The following is a 21,807-nucleotide window of genomic DNA, read 5'->3' on the forward strand; positions in this document are numbered from 1 at the left end:
CTGGGATAGGCTCCAGCATCCCCGCAACCCTGAGAGCAGGATAAGCGGTTTGGATAATGGATGGATGGGTGGATGGCCGTGTATTTGGAGTTACTTGATGCAAAACCTTCGGCCAATCAGTAGTTTGGTATTAAGGTTTATCTTGTCCTTCAGTTATTTATTTATGTTTCTGCAGCACCAGGATAGTTCAATATCACTGCATTTCCCTTTTCCTGGCAAAGGATCAAAACACAATAGACTACCAAATTAGGAGAATAGAAGAGGTGACTATCACACAGCTTGTCTTCAGGATGAGATGAGGCAGATGGCAGAAATAAGCAGAGGAAGAAGAATGATCACTCGAATAAAAAAAATGAAACAAAAATTAGCTAAAAAAAAAATTGTAAGACTTCATCCCGCATAGCTGCAGTCTTGATCATTTTCCATGGAGGCACTGGACAGAGCCGCACTCAGCGGGAGAAGGAAAAATAGCAGAGATGTTTAAAGAGAGGAGCAGAGGGAGCAAGAGGTGGAAAGAGAGGTGGGTGGATGGGGGGGCCACAAAATTGAAGGAGGTTAAAAGGAGCCAAACGTGAAGGTGCAAGTATGAGTGGACCGAGGGCTACTGTAGGTAGATGTAGAAAATGTGAGCTTTGGAGAGTAAAACAAATTTATGGAGAAGAGACAAACAGGAGACAGTGACAAAAAGATGGAGGAGGGGAGAGAGAAACACAGAGAGAGTAAGAGAGAGAGAGAGAGGGCATGTGATGCGTGGCTAAACACACTGGAAAGCCATCACCAACCAGATCCTGGCCAGTGGCACTCCAGGGAAAAGAGAGGAAGAACACAGGAGGAGAGGAGGGAAAAAGGGGAAGAGCACATGGAAAGGTAAAGGAGAGGACAGAGGGGACACAGGCAGAGATCCAAGCAGCCGTACCTGCAGATGCAATCTGCCCCCCCCACACTTTTCTCCTCCTTTGCATTCTTTTACTCCTAAAAACCCTTTCATTCTCCTTTCTCCTGATCTTCCTCCTCTGTGTCCATGTCCACGCTCTCTCGCCCTTGCTCTCTCTCTCACTCTCTCTCTCTCTCTGTGCTATGATGCTTACTTCCTATCTTTTGCTGTTGTTCCAAGCCCTCTCGGTCCTTTAACCTTTGTGAAGCAGAGCGAGAGAGTGAGAGAGTGAGAGAGTGAGAGAGAGAGAGAGAGAGAGAGAGAGAGAGAAATCCCATGGCGTTCTGTTTGACCCATTGGTGGAAATAAGTAGTTTTGTGTGTGTGTCTGTGTGTGTGTGTGTGTGCATATTTCTAATTCAATATACAGAAGTAAATAAGCTGACTTCACTTGTCTTTTCATGCTTGTTTTTTTACAAACAAATGTATCTCGATGTGACTTGAAAAAAATAATATTTGAGAGACAAGAAGAAAGAGAGATTGAGAGGAAAGGGAAAGAAAAAGGACTGATATATCATTTCACAGGGGCTTGGAGGCAGGTGCAATTAGCCGTGTCGAAAAACTGACCAAGACTGACGAACTGCAAGCTATATGTGTGCATGGTAGATTTCTTCTAGAAAAAAAAAAAGAATTGTTGGGCGTTATCAAAATCTAAAAATCAAATAAATCAAAAATAAAAAAGCAAGAAATCGCTCTCAGAAGTGTTGTATCTATTATTATAAATGTAAAAAAAACCGTTGCCATGCAGGATAGATGGTTTAACAACATTGTGTTACTTCTACAAATGACTAACACTGTATGGTTGGGGAAAGGATCTAAAAGATTAGGATGACGATGAGTAAAAAAAACCCAAAACATTAAATTACAAATGTACAAACTGAAACATGAACAAATTATACTTCCAGATATACACAGACATTTATTGGTCACCTTCAGTTACTTTTTCAGCACCAAGGCACTTAAAAAAAAAAAGATGATTATTAGAAATACCATTACCACAAATGTTCCAGCATGGTTTGTTTTGTTGTGTTTTGAAATAATCCCAGAGAACGTCACAAACTGCATGAGTGTGAGAAAAGCCAATGTTTTGCACCCAAAACATCCTCCAGAGAGCAATAGGCCTGTTAAATAACATAGTCTCATCATATAATGTTATGTCACATAAATATACATTTATAGTTCAGTTTACACATCAATAACACGCAACGTTTGGTGAATACAATTTTGTCTTTCATAAAAGATATGTCTCGTGTGTTGTCCAGTCACGCGTCATTGGCTCTTTAGACTCACAGGCCGAACACCACAGTAAAAAGTCCCTCATAATTAAGTCCCTCATGTTAAGGTCCTTCATGTTTGGGACAAGCGTGCGAAATTCCATTAAAAGTTACTGAAAAGTTACTGTTAAACTTGTGACTCAAGAGTGAATTACTACATTGACAGGTAATGTGTGAAGTTCTTATGAAGCAATGTAAAAATTCCATAAAGTACTGTAAAGGTCCTCGGGGGGGAAGAGGGGTGGGGGAAAGAAAGAAAAACCTTCGAAGTGCTGTAAAAAATCTTGCAAAAGTCTTTTAAACACACATAATGCCTTAAAAGTCCTCAAGATATAATGCAAGAGTCACTGAAACAGCCGTTGAAGACACCGTCTCAGCCCTAGACGTCTGTTGGACTAACATGTAATCCACTTTGGTGTGTGTCCACAGGGTGATGGTCTGGTTTTTTGCAGGTCCTTGTTGTTAACTTCTGATGGCTGTCTTCCTGTCTCTGTCTTTGTTCTGAAAAGAGAGAGAGAGAGACAGAGAGAGACAGAGAGAGAGAGACAGAGACAACAGCTCACATCACTGAGGTTTTGACATTCGGATCAGGTGAATGATAGGTGTTGGTTTTACAAATCTGTTTTTGATCTGTTTTCAGACATTGGCAAGATTGAACGTGGTTCACCGTGACCAAGATTCATACTTCATTCATGCTACTAACTACAGCCTGCCATAGATCCCATATTACCCCTATTCTTGCATCCCTTCCTGTAAAATTCAGAATAATCCATTTAAGAGCTTATTGATTACATTTAAAGCACTGCATGATCTTGCCCCCAGTTACATTTCTGATCTTCTCATTCCTTGTTCCACTTCCCGACCACTCCGATCCTCAAACCTCGGTCTTTAATCCTTCCCTCACTCCAACTGCAAAACAAAAGGTGACCGCGCCTTTGCAGTTTTAGCCCCAAGTCTCTGGAATAATCTTCCCCAATCCATTAGATTTGCTGAATCTTTGGACTGTTTTAAGCGGCTTCTAAAACCCGTCTTTTCAGGCAAGCCTTTTTATAGATCCCATCCCGTCTTCTGTTTTGGTTCATTTTTAGCCTGGTCTGTTACTCCCTATGTCATGTTTTATATTCACTCAATTTATTTTATGTATTTATTCATATTTTCTGTATTGCATGTAAAGCACTTTGTAACTGTGTGTTTTTAAAAGTGCTATAATAAATAACATTTTGCTTGCTTGCTTAGTTATGAAATTTACTGGCAGCATCACAGGTGTTTTGGGCTTGGCCCAAGTCCGACATGGTGTCATCCTTTAGGATAGCTGTGATAGTAGATAGTGAAGCACAAATAACCAAGATCTGCTCTGCTGTTTGTAATTTGACAGAATACTACATTTAAAACTACAACAATTTAGCAATAAGTTGTCATAATTTCATGAAGGGAGGGGGAAATTTCCCTTCACCTCTCGAAGTGCAGAGTTGCCAACACAACTTTGTTTGTCAAAACTGAGGAGCGAGTACTTTATAGTATCTTCATAGTACCTTCATGGTATTTGTCTACACAACTTTGCTTGTTGTGTAAGCGAATACTATTTAGATCCTCTTGCATCTGTCACGGCTTGAATGTGGTCGAATGAATCGCTTGATCGGATGTCATTTATATTGCGCATAGGGCCGTTTCCCTCCTCACAACAAGTACTGACACATAAATTAACATTTAGCTCTAATTGCCTGCCCTCAAATTTTGCCCCATCGTAGGCATCAAATGACATTGGTTCCAAGAATGAATGGGGGCATTCGAACCTTAACTGTGTGTATAACTGTATGTGGGCACAGTCAAGCACATGTTTTTCTTCCTCGCTTTTTTTCTTTCGCAGAGTCTGCACAGTCACCTCATTCTGATTGTACGGCATTAATGCACGATATGCTGATCATTTATCTGTGGTATCAAAACAGAACGGTCCTGATTTCCTGGCTGGCGAAGAGACTTTCCCCAGCGTGGCCAGGAAAATAACATCACATTTTCCCTCCTCATCAACTAGCTCAGTTCTCAGGCTGTCCACCACTTAAAAAATAGATTTTCAAACCAGCAGTCAAAGGATCAAACGGTCGTTAAATTAAACTGTACGCACTGTGCAACGTGAGGCAATCCCTGCCTCATCTCTCCTCAGCTGGGTTTCAGAGCCCTCGAGCAAAAGGAAATTTATAACAGACTGATGATACTCAGAGGACCTGATCATTAAATCTCCCATTTCAGCAACAAAGCTGTTCAATCGCTTTCGCTACCGTCTGTTCTTTTTGCAGTTAAATATCAATTAAAACCAATGAGGATGGGGGGCCCCGCTGGTAGAGCACCAGGGACACACTATGTAGACTCAGGCCATAAGTGTGGCATTGGAACCTCTGTCACATGTTGTCCCCATATCGCTTTCCCTGTCTCCTGTCCCTCTACACTGTCCTGTCAGTAAAAGGCTAAAATAACCCTAAAAAATTATGAAGAAAGAGAAAAAATTTTTAGATTTAGTATTTATTAACAATTAACTATTATGCCGTGGGAGCCACTTTTAATATGCAGACTTTTTTTAGTGTATTTCTGCTCAGCACCTACTATTTATCAATTTGGATGGATGTGCATGCCCTCATATTTCTTCACTTATCACTTGTCAGGCAACAGTTTACACAATATTGATAAGCATAATAGAAACACTTGAGAGGCCATATGGTCTATGTGGTAAGATGAAACCAGCCATGTAGTTGACTAAACACAGAAGTGATTCACCCACAGTCAAAGTAACAATTTGTTACAGTAGTTTGTTGGCATTTTATGCCAGTAACAACACAAAAGTACTCAGTGAAGACCATTGCACAAGTGCTATGAAACATTTTCTGATTCTCCTTCTCAGTTCCTCTGTCCTATTCATTTCTATCAAATCTACACATTTCCTTGCCTCTGCTCACCTTTCAGTTCTGCTCCTGTCTGTTCCTCGCCCCCCCCCGCCCCCGTCGTCACGCTGTAACAGCCTAACCTCTCTCTATTTTTCCTCTTTCTCCCGACCCCCCCCCCCCCCCCGTTTCTCTCTTTCAGCCCCTCGTCCGTCAGACACCTGTTTCCCATTGCTGACCGTGCAAAAGGTGTAGGTGTTTGGAGTCATTTCTCTGAGTGACATCAGGAAGAGGGGGTAGATGTTTGGAGCGCTATCGGGCCGTGATGAGAAGGTGAGATCATTCAGGCTGGAGCGGAATCAGCCCTCCCACCGTCTGAGGTGGGAGTGAGGCAACACTGCTTTTGAGAATACCTCCCCTGCCCGGACGGGGTGTTAATAGATGATATGAGTTACAATTTATCTGCTGGCTGGCTGTGAATGTAACAAGTATTCACGTTCTCCAGTTTCTGTTCTTTTTTTTTTTTTGGTGTTGTGATCTGAATTCTGTACTTGGCTTGGCCATATCTAGGAGTGAGCAAAGCAAGATTCATTCGGAGCACTACTTTTTTATGTATTTTGCTAATCTTAGTAACCCAATTTGCCTTCTTTTTTTTATAATAGTATGAACTGATACACATCGATAAACATTAAAACGGCGCTATCATTTATCAGTATGTGCTCTGTGGATTTCAGGGAGGGTATCTCTACTTAAAATATCTACTTAGTCCAATATCCAATATATGGCATTATTTGAGCTCATCTTGAGACCAGAGGTTCACTCTAATAGACTTGTATATTACTGTTTATGTTGTACATTGGCGTATTATTGGTATATACTGTACTTTTGTTACTGTACTGTCATATACTACACATTCTGTCCATTTTGTCCATATTGCCCATACATTTTGTACAAACTTGGCAGATTACCATCATATATAGCACATTCTGTCAGTTTGTTGTCCACTTTTTCCCACATCGTGTGTATATTTTCTTCTCATGATTAATACTTTTTATTCATTTTGGCTTGTTCATACTGTACTTTTTTCTTGGAGAACATCTTTTATTCTTAGATATTTTCCTCTTTGTTCCCTTTATGTGACTGTTGACTGCCTAATAGCTGCTTTGACAACTAAATTACTCCTTGGGAATAAATACTCTTATCTTATCTTATCTTATCTTATCTTATCTAGTCTTGTCTTGTCTTCTTGTCTTGTGTTGTCTTTTTTTATTTTATACATGTCACGTGGGGCCCTGCAAAGACTATACTGACAACCCTGTGTGGGTCCAGAGCCGTAGTTTAGATGGCCAGGCTATAGATTAGTCTTTGGGAGAGGCTGTTCAGATGGAGTGGAGCTGGTATAGTCAAAACAAGACAAGGGGGCTTACAACTGAACTCGGTAGTCAAAACAACTCTCCTGAAGACTAATATGGCATATGGCACGGTCAGTTGACGTCTCTCTCTCTCTCTCTCTCTCTCTCTCTCTCTCTCTCTCTCTCTCTGTCTCTCCTTCTCTCTCACCTCCCCCTTTCTTCCAATGCACACACATACTCGCCCACATCCACAGACATACCAGTGAATTCTCCCGGGGGTGATTTGTCCGACACTAATATGATTACCTGATGATATTTGCTTTAGATACAATTTAATGATATTACCACGTTGGAACAATATTATTGTTTTATTGCGGTGAGAGGAGCCTGTCTCAACTCAAGTTTAGCGTTAGTACGTAAATACTCCCTGCTTGGCATCCTCTCAATTCTACAAATTAATCCACTTTGAATCCATAATATTGCTTTTCTGAAACTCGACCTGGGGTGTTCCTTTACCTATAAACGTGGATTTTCCATGCGCTCTTTCCTTTCCTGCGTTAAGCTGCTCTGTCAAACACAAACATCTAATTTAGTCTCTGGCTGCTTGAAGAGAGGAATGACTGGTTGGAAAAAATAATTCCACTTGGGCAAAGGCCCGACAATTGTATAAGGAGATTGGTATTCAACCATGAAATGAAAAGTGGCAATATCCCTTTAGCTCGCAGAGGCTTTTATCGAGTCAAAGTCAGATTTATGTGAACATGCATTAGGGCCTCAAGTGTCTTAATATCAGCTCCAGTGATCCTCATTAATGATCAAAGGCTGGATTGTAGCAAATTATATACAAGCACTGAAGTGACAACATATGAGAAAAATCCAGACTTTGAATTAAGCTAACTAACTCATCAAATGAGCCACGGCCTGGTTTTATGTGGCTTGGACACGACGGACGTATATTTCACTTTAACCGTGCGGTTCGCGAGCAGACACCATGATGACTTTTCAAAACACTTGATTCGCACAAACCCCCGATGACCTAATTCAGATTTATGCCACGCGCGCTCGAATAACGTCAAACGCGTATTTAACTTATTTCAACAATTTACTAAACGGTGTCATAATAGCTCAGGCAAAAAGAAAACCCTACATTACTCGCACCATTCGTAGATGATTTAATCCTAACGCATTACTCACTAGCCAGCGCTGCAGCGTGACTTCAGACGTGGGCAGTCTCTGCAGTCAGTCACATTAGCGTTTGGCTTGATACAGATTCTCGTTTTTAAGGACTGTGAGGTTCGAATTGCTCAGCCAAAGTTTGTTTTCTCTGCGCTGTCGATCTGTTTTAGATCTGTTTTTATTCCTGTTCTGTTTTCTGGAATTTTGTCTCGGTTTGCTCCGCGAGCAGCACCGTACCTAATGACTTAATGACATCCGAATGATAGTTTTACTAATAGATTTTGTTAGCAATTTGACCTGGCTACTCCTGTTGGTGTTAAATTAGAGTTTAACAATTTCCATCTGTGTCAAAAATACAAAGCAGAAACACGTATGCAGGCGCATAGACAAGTCATGCACAAAGGCAGGTGGGTACACGTGCACACTCACAGCGCACATGCATGTGCGTGCGCACACACTCATACACATGGTCAAAAATGTGTTTTGAAAGTGCTTCAAATTCTTAGCAACCTTAGATGCACTTCGTTTATATTGCTTCAAGGTAGGCGCAAACAGCCAAGGGCCTCGGTTCTCATCGTAGTTTAGCGCGGGACTCAAACACAACGAGTTAACATCAAATGAGTGCCAACATCATCAATAAATGAGGGTAATTTAGTTTTCATCTCTGACCTTGAATCCTCTGTTTATGTGCACTCAGGTGACGTAATGCTATTTTCCAGCAAAAAGAGACTAATAACCAAATGAGTGTAAAACCACAGTCATTAGTGTGCTCCTGCACGTTCTATCTACCATTAAAGCCCTCTTAGGTACACGGTCCATTTGATCTCCATAAAGAACCACCGTCCAGTTTCTGCACAGTGTAAAAACCAACTTTCCAAACTGCAAGGCTGAATAGCAAGGTTGATTATCCCATGAAGCCATTCCCTCCCATGCCTTCTCTGTTTATACTATTGATCTATATATACCTACATATATATACACCTATATTTTTTTACTTATATACATATATATTTACTTATATACATACAAATTTACTTATGTACATATTTACTTATATACATATATATCCATCCATCCATGATCCGAACCGCTTATATATATATATATATATATATATATATATAAAATGTGTGTGTGTGTGTGTGCGTGCGTGCATGTGCATGTGGGTCTGGCTGTGTAGGTTAGCGTGTTCATTTGTGTGTGTTAGATTATGTGAATGTATACTCGCCATATGTGTCTGTGCATGTGAATGTGTGTGTGTGTGTGTGTGTGTTTGCGCGCATGTGTGTGTGTGTGTGTGTGTGTGTGTGTGTAAGGACTCAGGGCGTTTCACAGAGAGCGGTTTCCAGGCTTCTTTAACGTTACCATCAAAGCCCAAATCCAATGTGTTTCTAATAGCAGCAGCTGAATTAAACACTGGGTCTACAGGCCTCACCAGAGGATAAATCATTTACAGAACAATTAGCTCATTTGTTGCTCCGCTCTGCAACGCCAATGACTTCCAGACACCGGGAACAGTCTGTGTGTGTGTGTGTGTGTGTGTGTGTGTGTGTGTGTGTGTGTGTGTGTGTGTGTGTGTGTGTATACATATATTATATATATATATATATATATATAATATAAAATCACCAAGAAAAACTCACAACGCCCCCACACACTCTCTTTCTCTCATACACTCTTCCAGTCAAACTAATTGATTCACTGTTATACATACAGTCTCACTCTCTTTCTCTCACAGACACACACACACACACACACACACACACATACTCTGCCTCTTGCCCCTCGCACATGCGCACTCTTCAACTCAAGCTAACTGAGTCACAGTTAGACATATATATACACATACACAAAGTCTCACATTTGTCTGTATCAAACACCCACGCTCACACTGTCTCTCTCTCTCTCTCTCTCTCTCTCTCTCTCACACACACACACACACACACACATATTCTTCAGCCTCTTTCCCCTCTCACACCCACTGTTCAAACTCAAGCTAGCTGATTCACAGTTAGACATATATACACAAAGTCTCACATTTGTCTGTATCAAACACCAACACTCACACATGCACACAACATCTAGTTTTTCTCTTCCCTTAAATGCAGTTACACATACAGTCACATAGTTTGTCCATCTCTCTGACACATCAGGACACACACATACATACATACACAACAAGCATGTGTCAGACTCTCAGAGGCACCAGCCTTTGTCCTGATGCACAGCACAGTTAAGTGCCAGCGTCTTTCCATACATCCTGCTTTCCAACCACCCACATTAATAATCACGTGTAAAACTTGTACAACGGCAGAGACTGCTGTGTTAACTAATCCCAGTGTGAGCAACGACCTAAACATTTTATGTCAATATACAGTATCATTTAATTCCCAACTGTCTGTTTTTATTTTTCATTTTTAAATTTTGCTCTCGAGTTCCTTGGAGGGAGAACCTGAAACCTGATGAGACAGTGGAAATTCACATAACAGCAAAAAGTTGAGCACGTAAACTCGACTAATTTTCTCTATTCTAAAAGAACGTGGGCTATTTGTGGTTAGGACATAATTGTATAATTTATTCCCCGTTTTTCTTTTTTTTTTGTCGGCTAACTGGATTTGCAATTAATGGAAAGAGGTCCAAGATGAAAACAAGCCATAGCGTTTGGCCTTTTTCCTCTTTTAATGCGCATTTTACAATTGATTTGTAGACAAATTAAAACATGCTGATTCAGGTGGAATTTGAGTGGAATGTAGTTTGCTTTCCAGGGCGCTGGAAAAAGGCCTTTTGGCCTTTTTTTCAGATTTAAAACGTCAGCGAGAAAGATGCCCACCTGACAATCCTGATGACGTACCAAAATCCACATGCTCAACCCCGAGTTAGCAACCAATGCTGCTTGTGAGATGGGCGGCTAAAAGTCGGTGTTCAGCCATGGACAGGTCAGAACACTGTGTGCAGACATGGGTAGGTGGACTGGTGTCTCTGAATTTAGCTGCTTGCGTAGATGGCGTCTCTTGAGTATGGCACGAAGGCTGCCACATCACATCTTGTACACTGGGGACCACTCATTTCGACGAGTCGATAAAGCGGCTTCTCTTTATAACTCAAATATTTTGTCATATCCAATCTTAGAAAAACTACTTGAGTGTGAATACTGTCTGGTCAGTTTTACGGCATTGTCTAATGCTGCTGGCAGTTGAGCAGAACTGATTGCTGTGATTCAAGTCGTAGGACAGAATATCAGTTGCAATCAAATGAGCACGAGACAGGCAACATAATCATATTGGACAGATGATTGAATTTTAGAAACTTTTTGATTTTTATCCTCTCGTCTCCCCCTATTTGAGATGGTTGAGATAGTCAACCGAATTTATTGTCAGCCAATGACTTCATGAGCTGTACTTATCCCCGGCCACTATTTATAGGGATTACTCATCATCTGGTATTGGTCCAACAGCAATAACCATGTTGAACTGGTACTAAGTTTTTTTTTTCCGTTTTTTTTTCCCCTTCAAAAATGTGAGTGGCTGATAATGAACATCCTGATCATGATGAGGGGTCAGATAGAGATGCTGAAGCCAAGGGTAATTAACTGAGTTGTTATGATATAGTATTCAAGAGGTGGGTTGAAGCCAGGTACCCGACAGTCCTCCTGATGAGCGGAGGAAGAGGGGTCTAGAACAGGATGTCTGGATAAATCAACCAGACAGCACAGGGATTTAGACAGCACCTCAGCTCACCTCAGTCTACTACTCAGTCCTGCACATTTCATTTACAGATGTAGCCATCAGTCGTGTCCCACTTTTTACCATGTGTCACAGGCAACAGTACAGCCGTGCCGCACTCTCTTCACCCCAGACAGCTGCTGTTCCACCCCAGAATTGTTTGGAAATTTCCAAATTAAGCTCGTAACCACCATGACGGACATGAATAGCCTGGCTACTGGTCGAGAGAGACGAGTTTTGTATCACAATTCCCGTTTGAGATTAAAAAAAAAAACCCAAAAAACCATACTGCAGTACTACAGAATGATAGACCTCCACGAGGTCCCCAACTGTTGCACTAAATCTCTGCGAGCACATTCGCCGACCGTGTTTCATGAAATGCATGCGAGGTGTTTCACGCGGCTTAATTTCAAAATCTCACTTTCGAAGTTAAAATGAAATCATGCACAACACAACAAAGTCAGCGTTTTCGGAGACCTCTTGGACGGACTGTGTAGTGATGGGCTTCACGAAGGGTGGCCCAGAGCACGGAGTATCCCTGACTTACAAGTACTTCCAAAGACATTTGCTTATTTCAACACATGCATCTCAAGACGGCCTTTCACTGCAGATGGTAAGCGCTGTCTGTCTTGCAGTTCGTGACGTTAATTGAGCTGAAAGACTTTATGTGCTTGCTGATAAATAGCAAAACGGGGGTTTGAAAAGCACACGTTATGAATTAAGAAAATCACTCCCCTTGGTTCTTAGTCATTGTTCCAGTGAACCGAGAGGGATGTAAATATGACCATTAAAATCATTCTTTTTTTTTTTTTTAAATAACTTAGGACCTTTTGAATTAGGACCTGTCAGCACATTGCTTACTAATACATTGTACATAAGGTTACCTGTTGGTAAGTGAGCATTTTGTATAAAAAGAATATTCCGTTTATATAAAATCATACAATTACACAATTCTTACTTCATCTTCCAAGCTGAAGGAACCTATTGACTAATAAATCATCGTGCTGCATCGTGCAGACACGAGGCCATTGGGGAATAAAGCATCTGTTTTCTGTATATTCATAAAAGTGATTGATGGAGGTAAACTGCAACATGCTATACTTATACATACATGTTTCGAAGATCCATATTGCTAATCTGATTTCGGAGGAATACAAGGAATATCTTTTGTATCACTTTTCAGAAGTCGAGTGATGGGCAGATTATCTGTCAACGCTTTTGTTTCACAGCGGCCTACAAGGGAGGCTGAAGCTAGCCTTGTACATGATCAAGTCTGTCTAAAAGAAAATTAAAGAGCGCCTTTGGAAAGCTGTGAAATTCTTTAGATCACTCACTGTTAAAAAAAAACAACCACGGAAAGCGCTGTGATTAACAAGATGATAGCAACCCAATAGCATAATCCACCACATCAGCGTGCATGTCTCTATTCATAATATACACATGCCGTGTGTTTGTTGTGGTTACTGCATGATGAAATGTTCTTGGTTCGAAAGAGTTCGACTGTATAACACCATCCAGATCTGGACTTTTCTCACATCCACCTTCTTCGGCGTTGGAAATGAATTTGACGTAATTAAGGCTGCCGGTCTAAGCAGTCATGACAGCAGTGATGAACCTCAACGACCGAGAAAACATACAAAGGAGAGCCCTCCGAACAGAATCTCTCCTTTTACCTTGACAACCGTTTCCTCCCCCTAATCACCATCACCGACTCTGCCCTTTAGCCCACTTAAATGCACTGTATAGCCACTTTTCCAGCGAAAATGAAATGGTCTCAAGTTCTCCAGATCAGCCTTAACCATTTAAACTCCAGCTGAACTTAGTTATCCCTTATACTTCCCCTTAAGTATCTTTCAAGGTAAGAATAACAGCCCCAACAGGCAATTGTATGCTGGGTTATAACCTGAGACACCATTTTGTTATAGGAGCACCACTACAATAACATTGCATTTGACTCCCAACTATCTTCATTTCAAACTAGATGCTGTGTGTGCGTATGGAGTGCTAAGGGTTTAAGGGTAACTTAAAGGAAAATCTAATTCACCTAGAGTTCAATAGCCTGTTTGAGAAACCAGCATTGCGGGATCCTTTTCCACACACTGTTTACAATAGCGCAGCATTATTGATGAAGTGATGAAATCATTAAGTTATTCTTCATGTAAGCCAACATGTCACCATTTGCAGCATGTCACCGTGATGACATCGGAAAGCTGACACAAGCAGGAAAGCTTCTTTGTGAAAACCATCAGGATCCTCGTAGGTGGTGCATGGAAAATCTGTCATGCGTAGTAAGCTGCTAAACTAAATGTTCAAAATAGAAATCAAGAGAATGGATAGTGTTCAGTGTAAAGTGCATTTGTCATAAACTTTAACCTAATGTTGAGCAGAGTGTAATATATCAGATCAGAATAACAAAAATGACAGTAATTTAACGGTGCGCACGCAAAAGTCTGCAAGGGAGCGTTTGGCAAGCTTTGTGACTTGTCTGCTACACAGCATGCATTCATAGATCTGCAGCACCGAGCTGACAGCAGCAGATAGTGTTACACAGCTCCTACTGACAGCTTTGACCTCCACCAAACTGATCAATATGCAGACACAGGGAGCTGGGGGGGGGCACAGAGTGGATTTGGGTGTGTGTGGGGGGAGAATGAAAGGAGAGAGTTGGAGAAAGAGAGAGGGAGAGAGAAAGAACAAGAGAGGCAGAGAATAAGAGCAGAAATAGTGGGTGGTGGGGGGCGGCAGAGAGATGGAGAAAGGATCGAGGACTTTGGGAGAAACGGAGAGAGGTGAAAATGAAAAACGAGAGACAGAGCGAGCAATACATATATGCTCAGGGGAGGCGTCCATAGCGGAGAGAGTCAGAGAGAGGGAGAAAGCGGTGGGTTTCAACACACTTTGGAGACTGTGGTTATCTCCCAGCTGAAGGTGTCTGGCTTTTTTTTTGACACCAAGGAGGTCTAGGTTTTCACTCACTGAGAGGTTTCAGATATGAGGGAGGGGGATTAAGGGAGGGGGGGGACACACTGAGGAGACTCAAGTTATCCCCCCAGCTAAAGGGTCTCTGGGTTTAGACACTGAGGAGGGTATTAGCTTTCACACACTGCTGGGGTAATGGGGGAGTCTGCCAGATGTCAACTCCTTGCCCATAAATCCTGCTAAATGGGCAGCGGCTAGGTTGGGAGGTTAAAGTGTATGCCTACTGCGGAGAGGACCTCACCTCTATCAACCTGACAGTTGCTATTATAGGAGACAGTGCCGAGGTCACTTCACTTTCATTTCAGTCAAATAATCCCCAATGTAAACACAAACATAGTAGTGCCATTGTTAGTGGGATAACCTCGGTGCCTTTTTTTTCACAACAGATTGACAAGTCTTGTCATTCCAAAGTGTTTGCAAATGATTCCACCTCCGATATTGATTCAATCAAACGTGAAATAGTGAATCCGGTCGCAGAAAAGAGCCCTGCCCCCGCCACCCCTCCACCCCCAACGCTGCAGCTATTTGAATGGTAATCGAGCAGCAAGTGTTTCCAATCAGTTCCTTTTTATGGGGTGAAACAACAGTGCAGCTGCAATAGCCGAAGTACAGTATGTAAAAAAGAGGCACTGCCGCCAGGACTGGATCTGTGTGTTGTGAAGGTAGATATCGCCGTTTTAAAGTAAAGCCAGTCTGACTTGAAATGTCACACCTGTGTCAGTAAAATGAAGAGTCGGTCTGGATCACGCGGGACCTGAGCATTCCCTATGTCGATGCTATTTGTTGTTGCTGTAGGAAGAAAACATTTGGTGCAACTTATTTACTACTCCTGCGTATTGACTTTGCAGATTGACCTTTAGAAAGGTATGGTATTTAAATATACCCCCCCCACACACACACACACACACGTGGGCCATGAATTGTTCAGCGTATAACCAGTTTAAGATTCCAAGTCAAAGTACACTAGTCACTATCAGTCACGAGTTGATAGAAGGCATTCGGGTGACAAAAATCATTTTCAAACTTCGTCTGAGTGACAGCGGAGTGGCTGGACATTGTTTCACTATTACAGCGTCATAATTTAAGAGCACTTTGAGCTTCCACCTGTCTGCTCCAGTCCTTCACTCGGATACAGAAGAGTATTCTCCATAAAATGCAATCAGCGTCAGAAACCGTTCTGCACTCTCAGGCCACCTGCTCAAATAAAACGAACCCTCCACAGGACCATAATACGCAGTCCTTCACCTCCAAAGAGGACTTTAAAGAGGCTCCTCTTTAAATATCCCAGAGGGCCAATCCGTTTTACAGCCACAGTCACTGATCTCAGGTCAGCTTAAAACACCAAACTGATCCCAAACCAACTCAGGGTTTCTCAAACAAAACAAAGCTCAGTGATCAGGTTTTTCCACTGGCTTTCTTTTTAATGTTTTAATTCAAGGAAAACGAGGTTTAAATACTGTACTGCACCCTTCAATAAGTCACAATAAGCTTCAGTTGATGCATTAGAGATAGGTATGTCTTACTTGTTTAGGACACAATGAGATTTACACAGTCATTAAGTTGTGTTCCTAAATCTTTATGTTCCCTGTTTTATGTTTAAATTTTAAGGGACTTTGCTGACAAATCTTTTTTTGTGGGGTGGTTTTAAGACAGTTTTGGTAAAATGGTTCGGGGTTGACTTGATCCGATCTGGTTTTAATCAATTCAGTTATTTGATTTTCATTTGATGTTTTTTCATCCACTTACCATTTTCCTTTGGTTGCTGAGGCAGAAAGTACAGATGTGCTTGGGTTGCGCTGATTGGTCGGACCCTCGGCTAGGGGAGGAGTTTAGGTGAAAAAATGGCGGCGAGGGGGCATGGCAAGGCTGTCCGTCATGAAGTCCCTCACCCAAGAGCAACACATTTCCCAGATGACTGATATAACTGCTGGCCAATCGTAGAGTCTCGATCTTTGACAGCTTCCTATTAATCAAACCAAAACATGATTTATTCATTTGAATATGAAAGGAGGGCACACAACAAGTAAAACAATGGGATATCTCTAAGATATTCATATCTCTAACTTCACACTTTCATCATAAGCTGCATATTTTTAAACGTTAGGGATGGGTATTAGTCAAGAGCTGATGGTAAGATATGAATTATCTCTTGGACATCATAATGATAATAATGAGAATGGCAATGTTAAGTCATGTACTAATACTGTGGTTCTGAGTCTCTTCTGTCTGACCGTAGTAGTATCCTTTACTGCAATAGTGTCACTATCAGTTTTTTAAACGTCCTTTTCAGAACACTTTTCTTTTTCACTTTCAACAATGCCATTTAATAAAGCATCCTTATACACCCTTATGTGGAGTGTATGTAAGGTGGTGGTACCCAATTTTTGTCATTGTTTGTCAATTCCCATTCACCTTAGTCATACTCATGTACCTCTGACAGAATCAGTGGCTGAACGCTGACATCATGATTAAAGTGTCTGGAACAGAGAACTCATGGATAGTGGAGTATCATGTAATATATAACTGTGTTATCATAAAAAATATATATTCTAGCTTTATAGAGCAGAAACCAGATGGTCAACAGTAATATAAGTACATTTTAACACGCCTATATCCTGGCTGCAAAGGACGACATTTCTTTTTGATGGCTTGCGGACTTAAACAGTTATATGAGCCAAAATAACATTGCAATATCATCTGCAATATCGGCGTAGTCGACAGGCTAAGACCCTTGACTATATGCGGATGAAAAACAGTGTGGCTGTGAAACACATACTGCTCTCTACCTGTCAGCGGGCTCGGTGGGGATGAGGGTGCGCAGCGCGGTGAAGGCCGTGTTGACAGAGTTGGTGCGGTCTCTCTCCCGCGCGTTGGCCGCATTCCTCTGGCGGGTCTCCCCGTGAACGGGGTTGGTTGGAACTGGGGGCCCCAGCCTCACCCCTCCCCCTCCTACTCCTACTCCTACTCCTACTCCTACTCCGACTCCCCCGCACAGCTTCCTCTTCCTGTTCACCTTGATGTGAAAGGCAGACGGTGAGGAGGAGGACAGGCGGAAAGCGGCGGAGGAGCTGCCGGTGGTACGCTCCTCGGAGCCTGACCCCTCGCTCCCATTCTCATCGTCGTCTTCGGAGAGCAGGGCAATGTCGCTGTACATGAAGCGGCCCGCAGGAGGTGCCGTGCGCAGCATGGCGAATGTCATCTTCACCACAACAGTGGCCTCGGGGTTGCCAATCTTACCTGATGAGACTTCAGGTGTCCCTCAGGAAAAAAAGGCTTTGGTGGTTGAAATTCAGCGGCTAAGGTTCCCTGGTGCAAGGTCGCTATTTGTCACTGACAGGGAAGTTGTTGAAAAGATGTCCAGTAAACTTCCAGTTCTCCCTGCCTTTGCTTCTCTTACAGAATTTCTTATGGCAGGTGTATCGTATGTAGAGGGATGTTGCCTCCAAGATGCTGATATGTTTTTCTTTTTACAGCTTTCCTCACTAAAAGTTAAACTCTGTCGCGGAGACGGGTGACCTGATCCCTTATCATTACTCACTGGCAACCTGACCACAATGCCACCTTTTCACAGGTGGCTCTACGTTCCCACCACGTCTTGGTTTGGTCAGAAAACAGTTCAAATCCCAAGGATCATTTATTTGTTCCTTCAGTTAATCCGTAGGAGAAAAGGTAGAGAGGTTATGATAGCATGGTGAAATCAAATGGCTATTGAATTCTTCTCTTGTTTTCTTTCTCTCAGTGTGCCTCTCTCTGTATGCTTCTTTGGGAATCTGCTCTGTCTCATTCCCAATAGCAACAGTTACTCCAGGCTGGTGGCTGGTTTCTGACTTCAACTTCCCCCCCCTCTCTCTCGCAATGTCAATCTTTCTCGACCTCTCTCTCCCTCCCTCTGCTCAGTGCTCCACGTGTGCGTGCTGTCTGAGTGTTTCCGTCTGCCTGTGGTCTTATAGCTGGTGGGAGGGCCCAGAGGCTCCTCCGCTCCTCCCTTTGAGCTGTGTGGGTCCCCGGGCTGCTGTCTAGAAGCAGGCCGCTGAGACCAGAGGCAAGAGGCAACCCATCGGCAGGAGGTTGTTTTGGCTGAAAACTGATCCGTTACGGGGCAAACCCACCCTAAAACAGAACTTGCAAATCGCGGTTTGCTGCATTGAGCTTTGAAAGCCGTGCCGAAGTGTTGTGCGTTTCTTTTAAGTGAATTGGAGACTTGTAAGGATCACTTATGCGCTGGCAAGAGCAAGAAAAACGCACGAAGAGCCCGCCATACTCATCACAGATGTTAAAAAAGGGTTTTCTCGATTTCTGGGAAGTCGACTTTTCAGGGGTCTTCGTCTGACAGTAATGATGTGTTATACCTTTTATCTTACACAATGTAGTCAGATATCAGATGACTATGAGAAAAACAATATTAAGTTATGTTTTGGGGTGGACATTTGCGTTATCTCAGCACGTTGGTTTATTTACATACATTCAACTTTAAGAGAGGGAAAATTCACCCTAAAAGCGAATTCATGCTATTAAAGCCCGATGTTAACTAAGATCAGAGTAATAAGGGATGAATTCTGTTTTAGGGTGGATTTATTCTCCATTGCTGCAGTCATTTTTTTTCCAGCCTTGTTTAGGAGTAGACTTGCAGTCGGAGGCAGGACTGGGATTTGGGATTTCAGAGGGAGCAGATAGCTATCAAAGCTTAAAAAACTAATGCCTGTTTCATCCCTTACTTGAGAGGCTGAGAGACTTGAGGCGCAAGTTCAAAATGTCCCTTTCCCTTTGTTAACCCGCTTTGGTCGAAGACTTGCATCTTGACCCCCTCCCCTGTCCAGTTAAAGGTGTGTTAATTAGTTCAATCGGCTGGTCGCGTGTCGGGTTGAAATGAAAACCTGCATGCACACGGCCCTCCATCATACCATCATACATGAATGATGCTACAGTACATTCAAGACAATTCTGTACAAGTTAAAACAAAAAACGAGTTCTTACTTGGTATAAAACAAGTTGAATAGTCATCAAACTTGGAATTACAAGTTGGGAATTCAGGGTTTTTTTGTTTTGTTTTTACAGCAACTTTATACCCCAGGGATTAAGGTGTTTTGTTTTTTTGGACAGAAAGAGGGCTGTAGGTTGGATAGGTGGTGGTGAGGGGGAGGCTCATTGGGACCTGTAGTGAGGCAGCTGCTACCGTACCGGATTACACTTTATTTAACAATCTGTCTTGCTCTCAAAGAATAGACAGAGTTGGACAAAGCAGCAAGGGGAGGACAGACAAAGGAAGGAAGAGAGGCGAGTGGGAGAGATGTTGGGAAGCAGGTCATAAAAGCAGTGAAAATAAGAGGAGAGAGTGGGGAGAAAGAACCTCTGATAACCAAACGAAGAGATTCGGTATTACTGTATTTTAAATCTTGAGCATCTGAACGTCAGCCTGTCTGTGTCTCCGTTTACAAACACACCCAACATAATTCATACATGCACACAAAGTTATTACACTAATGATACACAATATGTTATACAGACCTATAATCTACAATACATGCATGTATTATTTTCAACCAGCACCACAAGGTGGATTAGCGTGCTATCAGACCTGGGTCTGCTAAAGTGGATTTCAGCCAGAAGAATGTTACACTTGCCACTTCACACTCCAATCAGTTTATTTTTATTTTTCTACTAAAAGTCTTGTATTTTAGTTGGATTTTTCACTATACCATCTTTAGGCTTTGCCATTTCGTTATGTATAATCATACTACATCTGAACTGACAGCGCCAAGTGCTTATTGGACGTACCTTTGAATTTTGTGACTTGCCTGAATTGTGCAATGGTTAAAGGTTGACAACCAAATGTGCTGCTCAACTCTGAACTCTCTGTCCTTGATAATACATTATCGAAACCTCTAAACCAAACTGCCATTACTGGTATGCCTTTAATGTGTAGACTGGCAAGAATAGGCTGCTGCTGAAAAGTAATAGCACAATGAATAATCTGTCAGTTACACAATGTTACAGTGAGCATTCATCATTCTGTGTGTGTGTGTGTGTGTGTGTGTGTGTGTGTGTGTGTGTCCGTTATTCTGTCTGTCTATCTCTAGCCCTCTTTTGGCTCCATCACTCTGTCTCTCCCTCCCTCCCTCCTCTCTACCATATTCCCACTCCTCCTTCTCCATCTCCCTCTCAATGTTTATCCTATGGTGCTGACTGTATGAAAGCAGGCTAGTGGTGGTTGCCATGCTTGATTACAGACAGGAAGTGCTTGCGGCAGTCAAGATGAGAGGGAGGAAGTGGATTAGGGAGAGGGATTGAACCTATGTCTCAATGGACAACTGAATGGGGGGAAAAAAGAACTGGCACAATTTTTCATGTTTTCTATTTTTTCTTGCCTCGGGGGCTGAAATGAAAAACCGTTAAATGAGAAATTCTCACTTTTATTGGGATATAGTGAGCAGAAAATTAAGTTAGAAACAAAGGACTAGTCATCGCTGATAATGGAAAACTGAAATGCCTTGGTGGCTGTTGTTGTCACCCTTAATATTTGTGGATACAACTGTGTATAATAACTTGAATAATACATCCACAAATTTAATTGGCCTCCACCAGATATCAGCTAAATCATGGTTTTAGATCATCTAAACCCAAAGTATCACCAAATTTTCTGGGTTGCATAGTGTATGCCTATTAATAGAGACAAGCAGGGGCAACAAGTAACAAACAGCTGATGTTTGAGATCTTACTGCTGAAAGATTCAGATCAATATTACAAACTAAAAACATTTAAAAGACCTTAACTATACCTTGGAACAAAGTGAAAAGAATCAAGACATAGGGGGCGTCCCGGTGGCATGGTGGTCTATTCCATTGCTTACCAACGTGGGAATCGCCGGTTCGAATCCCTGTGTTACCTACGGCTTGGTCGGGCATCCATACAGACACAATTGGCCGTGTCTGCGGGTCGGAAGCCGGATGTGGGTATGTGTCCTGGTCACTGCACTAGTGCCTTCTATGGTCCATCAGGGCGCCTGTTCGAGAGGGAGGGGGGACTGGGGGGAATAGCGTGATCCTTCTGTGTGCTACGTCCCCCTGGCGAAACTCCTCACTGTCAGGTGAAAAGAAGTGGCTAGCATCTCCCACATGTATTGGGGGAAGCATGTGGTAGTCTGCAGCCCTCCCTGGCTCGGCGGAGGGGGTAGAGAAGCGACCAGGACAGCTTGGAAAACAGGGTAATTGGCCGAGTAAAATTGGAGAGAAAAAGGGGGGAAAAAAAGAATCAAGACATATAAGAATAAAAGGAAATATGCCACTATAAGGCCCAATAAGGCTGTCCCTTCAAGATAGATGACTTAATTTGTAAGGAGGAGGCAAAGGAAGCTACCACGAGGCCTACAGAAACCTTAAAACAAATGAAGTAATGAAGTAATATGTGGTAGTGTCTAGCCACTTTGTGCATATAACATCCATTTCCCATGTCTGTGTAGATTCATACCAGCCTTCCGGGAATATAAGATGTCAAAACGAAG

The 21,807-nt window shown here is 42.3% G+C and overlaps 1 protein-coding gene across 1 annotated transcript; it reads right to left on the reverse strand.

Moving 5' to 3' along the window:
• Positions 1-1,840: 1,840 nt before the first annotated feature.
• LOC130118283 (basic helix-loop-helix transcription factor scleraxis-like) lies at positions 1,841-18,191 on the reverse strand. The gene is made up of 3 exons (XM_056286691.1): positions 17,096-18,191; positions 16,056-16,272; positions 1,841-2,708 (listed from the first exon to the last, which is right to left on the reverse strand). The coding sequence occupies exons 1-3, from the start codon at positions 17,506-17,508 to the stop codon at positions 2,670-2,672; spliced, it is 669 nt and encodes a 222-aa protein (XP_056142666.1). The 5' UTR covers positions 17,509-18,191; the 3' UTR covers positions 1,841-2,669.
• Between the last annotated feature and the right edge of the window lie 3,616 nt (positions 18,192-21,807).

Source organism: Lampris incognitus, chromosome 9 (genome assembly GCF_029633865.1).
Source record: "Lampris incognitus isolate fLamInc1 chromosome 9, fLamInc1.hap2, whole genome shotgun sequence".
Lineage (NCBI taxonomy): Eukaryota > Metazoa > Chordata > Actinopteri > Lampriformes > Lampridae > Lampris > Lampris incognitus.

Bases quoted from the DNA above. Each gene is read 5' to 3' on its own strand.
- LOC130118283 (XM_056286691.1), bottom strand. From the start codon at position 17,508: ATGACATTCGCCATGCTGCGCACGGCACCTCCTGCGGGCCGCTTCATG. The intron at 16,273-17,095 runs GTAGAGAGCAGT...TTTGATTAATAG, and splicing joins CCCACCGAGCCCGCTGACAG to GAAGCTGTCAAAGATCGAGA. The intron at 2,709-16,055 runs GTAAGTGGATGA...CTCTCTTTTCAG, and splicing joins TCAGCAACCAAAGGAAAATG to AACAAAGACAGAGACAGGAA.